This window comes from Myotis davidii, unplaced genomic scaffold (assembly GCF_000327345.1).
Source record: "Myotis davidii unplaced genomic scaffold, ASM32734v1 scaffold233, whole genome shotgun sequence".
Lineage (NCBI taxonomy): Eukaryota > Metazoa > Chordata > Mammalia > Chiroptera > Vespertilionidae > Myotis > Myotis davidii.
This window is the reverse complement of record NW_006285917.1, coordinates 1,727,607-1,744,551: the sequence shown is the minus strand read 5'-3', so window position 1 is coordinate 1,744,551 and position 16,945 is coordinate 1,727,607. Positions and strand designations below refer to the sequence as shown.

Sequence of the window (16,945 nt, the reverse complement as noted above, 5' to 3'; positions counted from 1 at the left end):
AGGCAGCTGATCTATGCTTCTAACTCTCGATCCCTCTCCCTTCCTCTCTGTAAAAAAAATCAATAAAATATATTTTTTAAAAAGCCTAGTTTTTAAAAAAAATGCAAATGCATATATATGTGTGTGTTTATATACATAATATATAGATAACTATATATGCATATAATTATGATTATATATATACATACACATGAAAAAAGAGAGAGAAAACAAATGTGACAAAAAAATTTTAATTGATGAATCTGGCTGAGAGTATAAACAAGTATGTTGTACTCTTCCTGCAACTTTTCTGTAAATCAGACTTTTTTTAAAAAAATTGTAAATAGCAATGCCCAGCCCTATCTCTAAAGACTCAGAAGGGGGCTTATGGCAAGGATTTAACAGGCCCCAGGGGGGTTCTCTGCAGAGCTAGGCTTCCCAGACACCAGACACAGACAACCTCTCAGGCCCCCAGCTCCCAGGCCATGATTCTGAGAGCCTGAAAGGGGTTTTTGCTTATTTAGCCTCTGGGACAGTCCCATAGAAGAACCAAAAGCCACTAGGGCGGAAGGTGAGGAGGGTGGGCGGAATGGCTTGCTTCACCCTCTGCTATCCAGTCTCTCCAGGTCCCACCCCCACAGCACCCCAGGCCCACAGTCATGTGGCCCAGGCACACCACGCAGCAGGTGCACTTGCCATAAGCAATAAGGAGCCCTCTTAGTGCCAAGCTCTGCCTCCAGGTAGCTGTATGATCCTGGGAAAATTACATGACCTCTCTAAACCTGTTTTCTCTTCTTAATAATGGACACAATGTTACCTATTGTGCTTCCTCATGGGGCACTGTGGGTATCGCATGAGAAAGGGACATGAATGTCCTTGGGGAACCCACAAATCACTGAACCCAGGTACAGTCATCCACCAGGATTTTCCCCATCATGAACCTGGAGGCTCAGGGTAGAGATAGACAGGGCCAGCAAAACAGACCTGGAAATGCCAGCGAACAGGACAAGAGCCTCCCAGTCCACCTGGATGCTAGGGAGGGAGTCAGGACACTTCCAGCCTAGGATAGATCAGGCTCCATGCCCCAGGTCATGGAGTTTGGAGAAGCAAAAGGAGGCCTTCCCCTAGGACACACACCCGCCCCCCATTGTGTCTGACTACATCTTTGTCCTTAGGCCTCCACCAAGACTGAGAGAATAGGGAACAGGTGGGGCTTCTTGGGTAATTTTCACTTGAGTCAATTTCCTAGCTGTCAAATGACAAAAGGCAATAAAGGCCACCTTGTTAAGAGGAGCAATGAGGACAATCCGCTATGTAATTGTGAGCTAAGGCTGCTGTGTAATAAAGTAACTATGACCACTGGAAAGGCCGCAGCTGTCAGGGTGGGCTTGGCCAATAGGCTGCATGAGTAGACCCAAGATTCACCTGAGCAATTACAGTAAACACCTGAAGATTGCCTCCAGCCATCCAGGTCTGGACACCCCAGGCTCAGGCTGGAATAGCTCCAAATGTCATCCCATCGACCCCACCCAAATGCACATGGGCTGCAGCAGCCTCCATCCAGCCCACCCCTCTCAGAGGCCCTGTCACTACTGCAGGACCCTCCCAGCCTCCTTCCACCTTGGCCCACCTTGTCGATGAAGGAGGCGAACTTGTTGTTGAGGGTCTTGATCTGCTCCCGCTCCTGAGTGCGCACCCGCTGGATCTCCGGATCAATCTCCACATGGAGTGGGGTCAGCAGGCTCTGGTTGACAGTGACCTCCTGGATGCCACCAGGAGGACAGACAGACCCAAATGTCTGCCTTCCAACCCCCAGGCCCATGAAAGCCCCGCTGCCATGGCCGAAGCCGCCTAGGGCCCGCCCTGAGGAGGCCCCTCCAGCCATACTGACGGAGATGCTCTTGCTGCCCCCCAAGTTATAGAGGCTCCGGCTGCCAAAGCCGCCTGTGCTAGTGCCACAGCGGGCCCCACCACCACTGCCACTGCTCCGGGACATGGTGACAGAGCTGAAGCTGGTGTGGGTCCTGGGCCCACCCCCTCCACTGGCAGAGTTGGAGCTGAAGCCCCCTTTGGTGGTGTACGTCCGCCGAGCCATCGAGGACCTCATGGCTGTCAGAGGGGCTAGAGCGCAGGCTGAGAGCTGGGAGGGAGTGTGATGAGCTGCTGGGCCACTGATGCGCTTTTTATCTTTTCCCAGCTAGGCCGGCTCCTCACCTCCACAGATGCTCCTGCCCCATCGCCCCAGGAGGAGAGGGAGGGGCCCTGTGGGCTGGGGCGGGAGAGTCCCTTCTCCCCCAGCAGGAAGGAGGGGCTGCTCCCAGTTGTCACCTGTGCCCCAGAGCTGAGGCTGAGCAGAGACTGTCTGGGGCAGGATGCCACCCCCTGGGGCTCCCCTGCCTTGGAACAGGATGATACGGGCTCCCACAGCCACCTCCACCACGCAGTGGCTGGTTTGGTCTCCTCCCACCCAGCCCTGGTGGCCGCTATCAATGGGGCTCTGTTCTGTGGGGTTTGTCCCAGGCCCCTGTTGTAAGCCAAGGCCCCAGGGCCCAGACCGTGCAGGTGGTGAGTGAAGGCGCATTGGGCAATGGGTTGTGGAGAGAGAGCCCAGCCCTGCTGCAGTCCCACCTCCCAGCCCACGGCCTCATTGCCCCCTGGCAGGTCTGGGTGGGGGGCACAGGTGGCAGAGTGGGTGTGGGGACAACCTGTTTTCTTGTCATACACCGCAGACTGTGTGCTGCGTGGAGATCCTGTGCTGGGCAAAGTGGATGGGAGGGTAGGAAGAAGGTTCCTGCCCAACCACGGAGCCTGCGCACTTCAGGAACTAGAAAGACCTGGTCCCTTGGGCGGTGCCCAGATACTGGAAAGGTGAGGGGGGCAAAGAGAAACAGTGGGCTTGGACTATCGCCTGAGACCCCCGGCCCTCTGCTTTACAGCAGAGCCTCCCAGAAGGGTGCAGCCACTCTGCAGGGAGCTGGAGGGAGTGGAGGACACATCCCACCTGGCTGGACATAGAAGTATGTATTCATCAAAAGCCCCACTAGGACCATGGGGCATCCCAGGATTCCCGTCTTCCCAGTCCACAAGGAACCCCATGCTTGATTCAGAAGGAGCCAGCGGAGGGAGGGGTCCTCAAATCACTTCACACAGTCCCCTCCTTGTTTCACCACCTCAGGCTACTGGGACCAACAATCACAAGTGAAACTTGGAAATGTTAGTCAAATGCTAGGACTGAGGGAGTACTGAGGGGTTGACTTTAGAGACTGTCCCTCCTCAACTACTTGGGGGGGGGGAGGGCAGAAAGGAGAGAGACTTGCCTGAGGGAAGGAGAGAGATGGTACTGGCTGGGCTCCTCACACAGCTACCAGGGCTAGAGCTGGGACTCTCACCAGTCTGTGTTCCCAGGACCCCAAAGGAGAGGGCATGGTACTACCCTCAAGGGAGGCAGGAGGAGAGCAGCCCACGTCTCCCAGGGTCAAGAAGTTGAATATACTCCCATGAGCAGTAGGGCAAGGGGCACTGACAGAACCAGTCCCTTACTTTTCCTCCCTGCTTGGAGCTAGGATAACAGGTATTTGGGGTAGGAATCGGGGAGGGGAGATGAATTCCCCACTGAGCTGTGTGTCCTCTGGCAACTCTCAACCTCTCTGGGCCTCCTTGCCTCTGCCTTTTTGTTTTGGTTTTGGTTTTGGTTTGGTTTGGTTTTTTGGTTTTTTTAATATTTTTTTATTTTATTGTTTAAGGTATTACAAATAGTAGTACATATGTCTGTTTCCCTCCCCTCCCCCCACTGACCTCCCCACTACCTCCTGGCACTTGCCCTCGTCCCCTCGCCGTCAGTGTCTTGCATCTGTTGGTTGTGCTTATATGTGTGCATACAAGTTCTTCATTGAACAGACTGTCAAACTACAGCAGGAAGGTGGGGGTGGGGGGGTAAGAGATCCGAAGGGAAGTCCTTTCAAAAAGCACCTGCCTGTGATTGCAGAACCCAGCTGTCACTTCCCTAACCTTTGTCCCTGCCCCTGAGGCTGTTATCACTTTCTCAGCCTCCCTTATCGCTTCCTAATGGGGGTGTGGGAGGCAAAGACAGTTGTGAGTGGGGCCTCCCTCCCTGGGGAAAGGAGTGATGTCAGCGCTCTGAGTCAGGAGCAGCCCTGGTAGTGGGAGTAGAGTGGGCTGCAAACACACATTCCACCCTCCACAACCACACATATTTACCTGGTGCTCTGTGCCAGGCTTTGTGCTGAGAGCTGATGACAGACACACAGGCAACCCAGGGCCCGCTCTCGCTCTCACAGTTACTTCCTAGGTAGCCTCCCTCCTACCCAGCAGGACATCTCACCAGTCCCAGCCCAGACAGTGTGGGAGCCACTGTGCCTCCTCCTAACCTGCCTCTCCACTTTCGTGCAGGCCACCCAAGCTCATACCGTCTCTGTAGCCCAAGAAGGAGCAGTTTCCTCCCCCTGCTGCTGCTCAATCCAAGAGCATCCATCTCTGGAGACTGTCACCTGTCTAGGGCCCCTCCCTGGGATAGGACAAGAGGCGATGGAATGATGGATGAAGTGGGACAACTGGGCACCGAACGTGGGTCAGGCTGGGTGCTAAGCAATAGAAAAGATACAGGGATGAAGAGAACACAGTCGCTGCCCTTGAGAAGCTCCCATACAAAGGTAGGACTTTCTATGGTTACATAGGCAACACTTAATTGAGCACTCACTGTAGGGCAGACAGGAGCCTATACACTTTCCATGCAATAACACCTTCATCTCCATTCTGAATATGCTCCCTTTGCCTCTTTCCAGATCCACTCACCTGCCCCAGATCCATTCACCAATCTCCTTGACCCTGGTAGGCTGCTCCCTTGTTCTCTGGCTTCCAGCTGGGTTGGCCAAAGGGAGACCCCATCAGGAGGTCTGGGAGGGAGAGAGGGCCAGTATTTCTTCCTGCTCCCTCCCTGTTTCTGCACTGGATGTCTCCTTCCACATGATCTCTCCACCGTTCCCCAACTCTATCACCCAGTCACCATCTCTCCCTCCTGTGTCTCCAGCTCTCTGCAGGATGTCCACCTGGTCCTGATTTTCCCAGGACCATCCCGCGTTAGCACAGAAAGTCCCACATCCCAGAAAACCTCTCAGCCTGGACAAACCAGACGGTAGCCTCCCCAGCTCTAGGGTGGCAATGGCTTCCCAGCGCTGCCAGCCTCTGACCTCTGCATCCTATGCTTGTTCCCTTAGCCATGCCCACACCCCTGTAAATAATCCTTTCATTAAAGTCTGTTTAACTGAACTGTTTTGGGTGAATTTGTTTGCTTTTGAAATCCTGAATGTTACCATCCCCACATGGCCCTCTTAGTATTATTAATGTCTTTTTACAGATGAGGAAACTGAAGCACAGGGAGAAGTTAAGTAACTTGGTCAAAGTTACACCACTAGTAAATGGCAGAGCTGGGATCCAAGCTCCAGAGCCTTATGCTCACCCACTCATGTCTCCCTCACAGAGGGCCGACAAGCCTCCTTCTTGGATACTTTTGATGGAGAGACCCGTGGATCTGAAAAAAAGGCTGACCTCTCTCTCTCTTATTAGCCTGGACCTCTGGGCAGGCTTTGGAGTTGACCCAGGTGGAGAGGGAGAAGATGGGAGGAGCAGTGCAAGAGCCAAGACAACTGCTGAGGTAGCACCTAGCCCCGATGTCCATTCTCCTGGCTTCCTGCAAAAGAGGGAAGGAGGAGAAACTTCCAGTCTCATGTTCAGATAGGCCCATGGGTGGGATAGAGCCAAGAGGTAAGGGGGGTGGGGCATAGTTCCAGTCCTAAGTCCCCATCAGAGCTGAGCTGCTGATCCCTATCCTGTGTGCAAGAGAAGAGCCTGCCCAGAGGTCCCAGGCTAATGGAGAAGCTGAGTCCTAGACCAGAACAGACAGGAACAGAGCCCAGGATGGCAACGGTGCAGCCAGGCTGTGCTAGAAACAGGAAGGTTGGGTGGGTTCAGACACAGGGAGCTGGGAAGGTTTCCAGGAGGAGAAAAATCTGGTCCAAACGTGGGGAAAAGGAGAACAGGATGAAGGGGGGCTGTCCTGAATCAGAAATGGAACCTATCCTGGAGGATTAACCAGGGAACAAGCTACAAGAGATACTAAAACATCCGAGAGTATACTGGGGGGCTGGAAGGAAGCCTCTGATAAGCTGATTGGGGTGAGAAGTGAGATGCCCATAGGATATAACCTGAACAAGCCTAAATATTTCACAGATTGCCTTCTGTGGAGAGTGGGCTGGGCAGTGGCACACCTTCTTTTTCGCTGGGTGTGCAAGCCTGGAGGCCTAGCTGAACTGCTGGAAGGAGTGACAGAGACATGCACCTTGCCACAGGGAACCTTTGACCCTGCCCTTCGGCCTCTCCTCAAATGCCCTTGGAACACATAGTGAAGGCTATTGCTCAGCATCACTGCTGGATTATTAACCTGACTGGGGCACCCCTGTCCAGGAGGAAGGCCAGATTAAAGCTCAGAGATGAAAGGTGGGGGTGAGATGAAAAGGCTCAGCTTTGCCACCTTGGGTAGAGCTGGAGCCAGGGTATAAGGAGGAAGGGATTAGAAGAGACAAGACACAAAAGGGTCTCACCACCCATCCCTCAACCCAGGGTGTCTGAATTAGCCATAGGAGGCTGGCCTTTGGCACTGGAGCCACAGGCTTTGAGAAGGAAGACCTGGTTCTCATGGGTGGGAGGGCCCATGAGAACCAGACCTCAGAAGCTGATGTCTCCAGACCCACTAGGAGGGCAGGATGGTTTGGTCTTGCTTGCCAGAGTAGCCCCAGTCTTGGAACAGTGGCTCAAGTGTGGTTTGTACCCAATACAGTTTGTGGGAGGGAATGGAGAGGTAAGGAGAGGAAGGAAAACTCATCTCCAGAGAGAATTGGGGCTGCTTCATTTCACAGAAAAGCTAGAGAAATGGAGGCTCAGAGGCAGATGAGTAGGACAAGGGCAGGTGCCTCTTGGTGTAGACTCTAGAATCTGGTCAGTGGCCCTCAGACCTACCCCTCCCCTCAAAGGACAATAATTGGGTGAGATGCAGACTGGCCAAGCCAAAACCAGAGTTTTCCTAGCTCAGTTTGGAGGCCATGGAGAGAGGGGAGGATGAGGCTGGCTAGCTGCAGGATGGAGCAGTATACACTGGACAGGCAGCAGGCAAATCAGACAAATCACTAGGCAAGACCAGGCCAGCACTCAAAATAGCAGGCAGACATGACTTTATTAATTTTGTGTGTCCCTGTGGGCAGTGGACACACAACTGGCCATGCAGGGATGGGATGATGGCGTGGGGGTAGGGCTGAGAATGTTCAGGAAGTCAGGAAAGCAAGTGGCTGCCACGGTGCTCAGTATGTAATGGACGTCTTAAGACTTGATTCGACAGTCTTCTTCAGGATGGTGCGGCCGTTGGAGCTAGAGCCAGAGCCAGAGCTGGACACAGAGCAGGACCCCATCACAGGGCCCTGTCCAGAGCCCAGGTTGATGTTGGAGCCTCCAGTCACGACGCTGGAGCAGCTGGACCCACCTCCGAGTCCACAAGTTCCTCCAGACAGGATGGCACTGCCTCCCCCCATGGCTGCAAGAAATACACCAGTGTCACAGTAGGGTCCTCGGCTCCCCATGGGGATCCCTCCCTGAAACTCCCCTGATACTCACAGATGGTGACCTGGCTGGTCCATTCCCCAGACATCCTGGGGGAGAAAGAACAAGAGAGGAACTGCTGAGAAAGGTGCAAGAATGCCTCTTGGAGCAGCTCACCTACTTTCTCAGCAGATAAAGTCCACGGTCCTCAATTTAAAACCCCTCCCAGCAGAATGGGTTGCCCTCAGTGGTTTAGAATGTGAGGAAATCTCTCAGGATTCCCCTCACAAGGAAAGCTCTGTGTTGGCATTCCATCCTCCACCAGCACGTTCCCCACAAGAAACATATCCCCAGGCCCTCTGACTGGCCCCACCTGCACTCCTCGCCCTCCAGCAGCCTGCGGTAGGTGGCGATCTCCACATCCAGGGCCAGTTTTGTGCTCATGAGCTCCTGGTACTGTCGCAGCAGCCGGGCCATGTCCTGCTTGGCGGTTCTCAGAGCGGCCTCCAGCTCAGTCATCTTGGCCTGAGCGTCCTTGAGAGCCAGCTCCCCACGCTGCTCGGCATCAGCGATGGCAGCCTCCAGGTTGGCATTCTGGGAGGGATGTAGACATGAGGGAGGAAATGGCAGGAAGCACAACACAGCCTCCCAAAGCACTTATTGCAGATAAAACTTGAAGACTGGGGTGCAGCATAATCACATGAGCTCAAAAGTATCCTTGGCCCCTCCCACGGCTCTTATTCTACAGAAGAGTATGGCCTCTTCCGCTTCCTTAACTCCCATAATGGGTTGAATATTGTCTCCCAAAACTCTCAGGTCCACCAAGAACTTCAGAATGTGCCCTAATTGGAAATAGGGTTTTTTGCAGATGTAATTAGTTAAGGATCTCAAGGTAACATCATATTGTATTTCAGGTGAGTCCTGAACCTAACGACTGATGTTCCTAGAAAAAGATGAGAGGGCATGGGCACAGAGAGAAGGCACCACATGAAGATGGAGGCTGAGACTGGAGTGATGCGGCTACAAAACCAGAAATGCCAAGGAAGTGCCGGAGCCACCAGTAGGCAAAGGCCAGGAAGGATTACAGCTGGCTCCTTCAGAGGGAGCATGGCCCTGCTGACTCTGATTTCTGCGCTTGCAGAAGTCCATGCTCATCTCCAGGCTGAGAGAATAAGTTTCTGTTGTTTCAAGCCACCAACCTTGTGGTACTTTGTTACAGCAGCCGCAAGGAACTAACCCACCCTTTGCCTCCTCACGTGATCACTTCGGCTTCTTCCCTCTGCCACGCCTCTTCCTGTCCCGTTCCGATCATTACCTACAAGGCTCATCTTGTTGGCCACGGCGGCCCTGGATATTTTTGGAGCAGCCCCATTTCAAATATTTTGTCCTGTTTTCAGAGTTTATCAAACTATGTACCTCCATTTTTAGTTTGAAAAATACATTCTTTGTACTTTTCTCTCCAGTCCCACAGAAAACTCTTAGATGAAGATCCCTGTCTAATTGGCCATCCAGCTGATTGGCCCTCATGTTTGGTTCGGAATGAAGGCATTCCCTAAAGGTTCTCATTATTCTTTCCCACACAAGCACCCTGTGGATGGGGAGCATCATCTCCATTCTACAGATGAGGAAACTGAGGCTCAGAAAGGTGAGTGTCAGAGTCAGGACCCTACCTAAAGCTGAAGTCCAGTCCACCACTCTAACTAATCCTCAGGGCTCTGCCTGGGGCCTGGCACAGGGGGTCCCAATTCATCAGGCTTGTGTGCATGAAAAGGAGTAGTAATAGGAGCAGGGGGAGTCATATCCCTAAGGAAGGTTCAAGCCTTTGGTGGGAGAAGCTCTGGTTCCCAGACATGGGGACGTAGTTCCACCCTAAGGTCTGGCAGCTGGGCTTTGAGACTCCCCGTATTCGTGTCATCTGGGCAAACTTAGTTCAGAAAGCAGGTTTCTGGGCTCCACCCTTAGAGACCCTGATTCCCTCTGTCTGACAGGAGGCGCAGGGAACTATTTTAACAGGCAATCCAGGGGAATCCAAAGCAAGGAATCCAAACTTAAGGGCAAAGCACGATGGCAGCAAATTAACAGGTCCTGCATCACACTCCCAAGAAGAGCAGGTAAGGATGGTTAGAGTCCGAGTCTAGGCTTTGAGTGATCTGTACTCTAAGGATTTTCCCCTGAGGGCCCTGCTGGCAATGGATGGGTCATGTGCAACTTGGGAGTCAAGCCAAAGTTCTCAGAGGAAACCGCCTGACTCTGTGGTCTCAGTTCTCAACGCTCTGTTGACCCCAAAACTGATTCTTCAGATTTGGGGAAAGTGAGTACGAAGACGCTTGAAAACTTAAGAACTGGAAATCCTTTACATCTAGAAATGAATTCTCCAAGAGGAATAGGAAACCACCTCCCTGCCCTTGCCATCCTCTCCCTCCATCCTTCTCACTCCTCCCCACACCAGGCACCAACAGCATTACCTCCTAAGGAGGGCTCAGCCCCCCACTCTACTGCCCATGTTGCCTGCTCCCTGAGGTCCTGGCTCTCACCCTCCCCAAAAGGGAACCAGGAAATTCAGTGCATGGCCTTAGAGGCCCTGCTGGGCTTGATGCATCAAAGTCAAAAGGAAGGATAAGAAAAGAGATAAATTAACCCTCTCCCCAAGGAGCCTAAAGCAAGATGTACACCTGGACATGGAATCCAGCACAAGCAGAGCCACCTGGAGTTGTTCAATGCAGAGATCATGCAGCTAGAATGCATAAGAGGAAGGCTGAAGTACCCTTAAATGGGGCTTGAGGTTCTCTCTAACCCAAATTACTTAGAGTCCAGCCAGTTATCAAGGTTCACACCAACCCAGCAGTGACCGCAGCACAAAGGCAAGAGGCAGGGCTCAGGGAGCTCTGGGACCCTCACCTGCTTCTTGAGGTCCTCGATCTGTCTCTGCAGTCTCTGGATTGCCTGCTGCAGCTGAGAGATCTGAACTTTGATTTCCTTCATGCTGTCCCCATGGAGCTGGGCAGATGCCTGCAGCTCCTGGTACTGAGGGGGACAGAGGTGACCATGAGTTGAGAGGACCTTCCCCTTTGACGACAAGACCCATGCCCCCCATCCGTTGCTTCCTCACGTCCTCATTTGGAACATGGGTTAAACACTGAGACCAGGACATGGTGGGATGTGCTTGCAGAAGTCCAGGCTCATCTCCCACAGGTTTCCTGCATTGCCTCCCTCCCGGAGAATGGAGATGGTCGTGCCCACCCAGCTCAAGAGCTTCAGGACGGTTATCAGAACGGCCCAATGGACGGAGGTGGACAACCCCCCTGGGGTGTGGGCATGAAGACCCACTCTTTTCCAGCATGGCGCTGCCCCTGGCCCTGGCACCTTGGTCTGGTACAGCGTCTCAGCCTCGGCCTTGCTGGTCTGGGTGATCTCCTCATACCGGGCCCGGACCTCGGCGATGATGTCGCTGAAGTCCAGGCAGCGGTTGTTATCCATGGACAGCACCACGGACATGTCGCCGGCCTGGGTCTGCAGCTGGCCCAGCTCCTGCCAGGAAGACTGATTCAGTGTCCACTTACCCCAGCTCCCTTTCCCCTTGGAGCCCCGGGGAAGGTGGGCAAGAGGCCTGACTCTCTGCCCACACTCCATCAGTGGGCAGCCCTCATTCATGCAGGGTGGCACTGAGCACTGTCTGCCTTCTGTGGAGCTGTCTCCTTGTCTGAAATGAGGGCTGTAGGAGGTGGTCTCAATGACTCTTGAAGCTTGGAATTTTTTTATATTGATCTTAGAGAAAGAGAAACATTGACCTGCTGTTCCATCCACTGATGCACTCTTTGGTTGATTCTTGTATGTGCCCTGACTGGGGATCAAACCTGCAACCTTGGTGTATAGGGACAATTTCTAACCGAGTACCTGGCCAGGGCTTGCAGCTTGGAATTTAAAGGGAAATGTCCTGCAAGGCTTGAAATCATCTGGTCCCCATCACTCTTCTGACCTCATCACCGACCTCCCTCTCACTCCAGCTGTTCCAGCCACACGGCCTCCTTGCATTTCCTCAGACACCAGCACACAGGGCGGGGGCCACTCCCTCACCCTGGGATCCAGGATTCCTACCTGTGAGGATAACTTCCTCACCTCCTTCAAATCTTTGCTCAAATTTTATCTTCTATATTAGGCCACCCTGACCACCCTATTTGAAATTGCAACCTGCCTACCCCCCACATTCCCAATCCTCCTTTCCCTGCTCTAATTTTCCTTTTTTCTGTAGCATTTATCACCTTCTAACATACTTATTTACTAAGTCTGTCGTTTATTGTCCATCTCCCAGTAGAAAGCAAGCTTTGTGACTTTGGGGGGGTTATTCACTGGTGTGTCCCCAGAACCTAGCAACCCACATAGTAACTTCTCAGTAATTGTTTGTCAAACGACTGAATGACCAGAGTCTACGTCACCCTAACTAGGCTTCGCCCCTCCTGGCCACTCCCATAGTGGCCACAGGAAGGCTACCCACCCTACCCCCTCCCTACTACCACCTGCCCTCAGAGACCACCACTTCCGCCACTGGCAGATCCTCACTTCTTCATACAGACGCCTCAAGAAGCAGGTGTGCTCTCGCAGGGACTCCAGCTTGCCTTCCAACTCCATCTTGCTGAGGAAAACCTCATCCACATCCTGGGGGAGTGAGACAGAAACCATGTATCCCTACGTCCTCTCTGTGGCCCCACTCTGGCTGGCTGGCCCAGGAGTTCTGTTCACAAACTGTCCAACATCCACCCGCAGCCATCTCCAGACACCCGCTTCTTCCTTCTCCACCCCGCCCTGTGCTTTTGTCTAACATTGACCCGCACCACCTTCAGGAAGCCTTCCCTGATTAATCCCAACCAGTTCTGCTTCTTGTACTTCCCCCCACCCTCTCTCGCACTGACACCCAAAACACATCACATGATCCTTCTATCGCAGTGGTTCTCAAGCTTCCTAATGCCGCGACCCTTTAATACAGTTCTTCATGTTGTGGTGACCCCCAATTTCATTGTTACAAATTGAACATAGTTAAAGCATAGTGATTAATCACAAAAACAATATGTAAAAATATATGTGTTTTCCCATGGTCTTAGGCGACCCCTGTGAAAGGGTCGTTCGACCCCCAAAGGGGTTGCGACCCACAGGTTGAGAACTGCTGCTCTATCAACTCCTGTCTTGGGGTCCCTATGTCTACTTACTAAGTAGATATCCCACTTTCCTGAGGGACCCTGGCAGGCAGCGTATTCTTCATGAGGATCTCCCACCCTCTGCCCTCCCAACCCAGGACTGGGCTCTGCACTGTGGGTGCTCAGGATGCAAATGGAGCAGCTGACACTCCCCTCACCTTTTTGAGAACCACAAAGTCATTCTCCACCGTGGCCCGCTTGTGGGCCTCCTGTTCATACCTGCCAGGTAAAAGCAGAGAGATACTGCGCTCAGAGCCGATGTGCTTCCTCCAAGCACGACCTCCCTGTAGAGGCCACTCATGCCTGTAGATGCTCCAAAGCAGGACACACAACCTGCCTGTGTCTCTACCCTTCCTACCAGGAAGTCTTTGTCACATCCTGGCTATGTCCTCTATTCTTTCAGCCCATGTCCCCTTAGTGACATAGGCCGCTCTTCTTCACATTTACAAGGCACACACACCTTTTCTCACCGCTCACAATGATGGGGCCTGAAGCAGGCAGTTTGGATTTTATCAGAAAGATTCTACAAATCATCTTGCCCGACTCATAGATGATTAGGTGGCCAAACAGACCTAACACCTAGGTCTCCTGTCCCCAACCTTGGGTCCCTTCCAAAGCCCACGCCACCTCACATCCCACCTTCCTAACAGCCCTGGGAGGGAAGAAGGGCAGGTGACATCTTTCCATTTTTCAGATATAGAAACTGAGGCTGGGCGAGGTAAAACGCCTTGCTCAAGGCCACACAACTGCCCCTTGCCCACAGCCACTGAACCCAAGCCTCCTGTTAGTCCAAGGTTCTCTCCACACCACCAGGTGACTTTGGTGGGAACCCAGAACCACAGCTGAGCTGTGAATCATGCCACGGGCCTGGGGATGGTCCCACAAAATAAATTCCCTTCCACCCCTGATACCAGAGAACATCTGAGTCACTTTAGCCTACAGCCTGCTCAACAGGAATTTCTCGAGAAAAACACCCATTGAGGCATTATTTAAATAAGCCCCTCCCAGCGCTGGCCAGAAACCTGGGCCTGGGAGCTGGGGCCTGTTGGCTCTCAGATCTGGGCAGCAGGGGCAGCAGGTTACTTACCTGCAGCAGGTGGGGCACACTGACAGTCAGCGTGAATGAGATGCAGAGAGGCTTGGGCGGGGAGAGGGCAGGGGAAGGCCTCAGCTAACAGCTCCCATCCAGCTCTCTGAGACTCCACCCAGTTCCCTTGGGGAACTTCGGTCTACCTACTTGGCCTTGTACTCCTCCTCCTGGTCCTGGCAGGACTTCAGCTCAGCATCCAGAGTCCCTCGTTGTCTCTGGAGCTCCTCCAGCCACTTCCTGAGCCGGCCCAGGTAGTCCTCAAAGAAAGACTCCAGGCCCCGAGGGCTGTCATTCACCCCCAGCTGCTGCAGCAAGTGCCACTTGGTCTCCAGGACCTTGTTCTGCTGCTCTAGGAACCGCACCTGTGCATAAGCAGAGGGTCCCTGAGGCCCCTGTGGGACTCCCTGGGCAGAGCCTCTGGAGCATGAAGCCTCAGGAACCCTGTAGTCAGTCCACCTTCCACTGCCCCACAACCCAGCCTGGGCAGGGGCAGCCTCAAGGCTCTGAGCACATCAACACGATCAAAAGGATTAACAGGGAAGGGTCTCCCCACTGCTGGCTGGCAGCTTTCTGCTGCTGAGCCCCAACCATGGGATTGCAGGGCCTCCGCATAACCAGGGAGACTCCAATTAGACCAAAGAGGGACTTCTTTGCTGCAGAGGTAGATTAGGAAAGTGGTAGACCAGACGTCCCCATCCCCAAGTCCATCGGGAACTTCCTCCTAGGGGTGCACTGAGGCAGGGCTTAGCTGAGTTGACCCTCACCTTGTCAATGAAGGAAGCAAACTGGTTGTTGAGGGTTCTGATCTCTTGGGTCTCCTGAGTCCTCACCACTTGGAACTGGGGGTCAATCTCAATCTTCAGTGGGGTCAGCAGATCCTGGTTGATGGTCACTCCCTGGATGCCCCCTGGAGGGCACAGGGAAAGCCCAGGCCCACCACTCCCCACCCCAAACTGCACCCCTGGCCTTCCCCCTGACCCCCAGGCCATTCCACGGGAGCCTCCTCGGCATCCCCCGAAGGAATTAAGGCTCCTGCTGCTGAAGCTACCCCTGCCTCGGCCTCTGGAGCCAGCAGAACAGGCTGAGCGAGCACTGAAGCCCCTCTGGGCCCCGCCGGGGGAAAGAGACATGGCAGAGACTTGCAGTCACAGCAGCGCACAGGCAGAGGAGAGTCAAAATGTGTGGTTTCTGCCCTGAGGCCCTGGCACAAGACTTTTATCCCCTCCCGTGCCTGGGCTGGGCCTTGGAGAGCAAGATGTTCTTGGCCTGACTGTGTCTGTCACTGTCTCCAGCTGACCTGTCTGACACACCTGGAGAATAAGTGCCCGGCACGTGCAGAGCCCCAGGAAGGAGACCCAGACCCTGAGGGAGAGCTGGGCCTGTCCCCAAGACAAGGAAGTAGCCAGAGGCCTGGACTTCAGTACTGGGGATGGGGAGCAATGGCCCTGAGCAAAATCACTGAGGGTCAGTCAAGGAAGACTTCCTGGAAGAGGAGACAGGGAAGAAAGGAAGGACATTCAAGGGGGGAAAGGGTGAAGGGGGTCAATCAGAGAACCTGAATGCCTTGGAGATGTTAGACAGAGGTAAGTGAAGATTCTCAAGGAAAAATCTACCTATAAGAGCTGGAGAAGGAAGGCACTTTGCAGCACTGAGAGGCCAGGACTTGTTACTGTCAGGGTTGACTAAAAAATACTTCAGGGTTTGGAAACGAAACAGAAAAACAGGGTGTCCAAGTCCCTCCTCTTGCCCAACCCAGCAATCATCCATGAGGCACCACCCCACTCAAACCGGGCATCTCCATCCAGGATCACAGCCAATGGAGCATGAGCCCAGCCTGTGTCCCTTCCACAAACACCCAGGGCCAGCCCCTCTCCAAGTCAAGCACCGCATTGTCAGGTTACAGATCAGAGGCACCCAGGCTATGAAATAAAATGCGTTTAGAAACATGCTGCCTTGGGGAGCTGGGAGCAGAAACAGGAGCTTGGGGTTCCCCATGGGATAGATACTGTCTCTGCCCTGACAGTCTGCTAAGTGGAGGAACCCCAGAGCGCGTCTAACATTGAGTGGTTCTCCTCTGCTGCAGGACCCCTGGAAGGAGGCATCCAGCCCCCACCACAACCACCACCCCCACCCTCACCACTGAGGCTCCTCCACTGCTGGTGAGCAGTATCAGGCAGCTCTGTTTGTTTAGAAATTTCTAAAATTTCTTCTGTACATGGCTAGAGAGTTAATTCTCCCTGTCCCCCCCCACACACACACACACACCCACATCCCCACACCCCCTCACACACACACACACACACACACACACACACACACACACACCTCCTTTTCTAGAGCCTGGTGTACTCCAAAGCTACAATACTGGAGCCTTTGCTAATGCAACTCAAAGCAAGGTCAAAGAGAGACTCGGCATAATACACACTCAAGACCAAGACATGAGGAAGTCAGTCCGAGCTGTGCAAACCATCCCGGAGATACTCCACCCCTCCCCCAGCCAGACAAGGGGAGCAGGTCACCCTGCCCTCCAGAGGATTAGAAGCCCCTTCCTCCTTCCCCTACGTGAACCTGAACCACAGATGACCTCAGGGGAATCCGAGGCCAGGCCTTCAATGGGAAGAGCAAAGGAGATCAAGGGACTGAGGAGGCAGGTGAAGAAGAGAAGAGGAGAAAAGACCCAAGTATGGGATCCAGATGCACCAGGGAGAGGGAGGCAGGCAGGAGAGGGGGCCGTCTAGAAAGAGAACCTGGAACATGGGTTCAATTGTATTGAGGACCCACCTCCAAGCCCTAACCCCCAGGGCCAGTTTGCAGAGGCAAAGAGGGCCAGGGGCCTTTCTTCTGGGTCCCACGAACATGCCTGAGAATGATCTCCATGGACTGGACTGGACCCCCGCTACCACCCCTCCTCCGACCCTGGTATTAAAAAGGGGAAGACTGCTCAGTGGTTGAGGTCATAGTTCCATTCCCGGTCAGGGCACAAGCCCAGGTTGAGGGCTCGATCCCCAGTGTGGGGCGTGCAGGAGGCAGCTGATCAATGATTCTCTCTCATCATTGCTGTTTCTATCTTTCTCTTCCTCTC

At 53.6% G+C, this 16,945-nt stretch overlaps 2 protein-coding genes across 2 annotated transcripts in view; both read right to left on the bottom strand.

Moving 5' to 3' along the window:
- KRT79 (keratin 79, type II) overlaps positions 1–2,175 on the bottom strand; it is a 13,868-nt gene extending 11,693 nt beyond the window's left edge. The window contains exon 1 of the mRNA XM_006757035.2: positions 1,610–2,175. Within this exon, the coding sequence (XP_006757098.1) occupies positions 1,610–2,086 (477 nt within the window). The 5' untranslated portion in view covers positions 2,087–2,175. The remainder of the gene's footprint in view (positions 1–1,609) is intronic.
- A 5,011-nt stretch (positions 2,176–7,186) lies between these two features.
- On the bottom strand, positions 7,187–15,527 carry KRT78 (keratin 78, type II). Its single transcript, XM_006757034.2, has 9 exons — positions 14,628–15,527; positions 14,011–14,225; positions 12,932–12,992; positions 12,142–12,237; positions 10,948–11,112; positions 10,483–10,608; positions 7,958–8,178; positions 7,660–7,694; positions 7,187–7,579 (listed from the first exon to the last, which is right to left on the bottom strand). The coding sequence occupies exons 1-9, from the start codon at positions 14,991–14,993 to the stop codon at positions 7,350–7,352; spliced, it is 1,515 nt and encodes a 504-aa protein (XP_006757097.1). The 5' UTR covers positions 14,994–15,527; the 3' UTR covers positions 7,187–7,349.
- Between the last annotated feature and the right edge of the window lie 1,418 nt (positions 15,528–16,945).

Coding starts and splice junctions, on each gene's coding strand:
- KRT78 (XM_006757034.2), bottom strand. CDS start 14,993: ATGTCTCTTTCCCCCGGCGGGGCCCAGAGGGGCTTCAGTGCTCGCTCA. Junction 12,238..12,931: donor ACTTTGTGGTTCTCAAAAAG/GTGAGGGGAGTG, acceptor TCACTCCCCCAG/GATGTGGATGAGGTTTTCCT. Junction 8,179..10,482: donor TCGAGGACCTCAAGAAGCAG/GTGAGGGTCCCA, acceptor CATCCCTCCCAG/AATGCCAACCTGGAGGCTGC.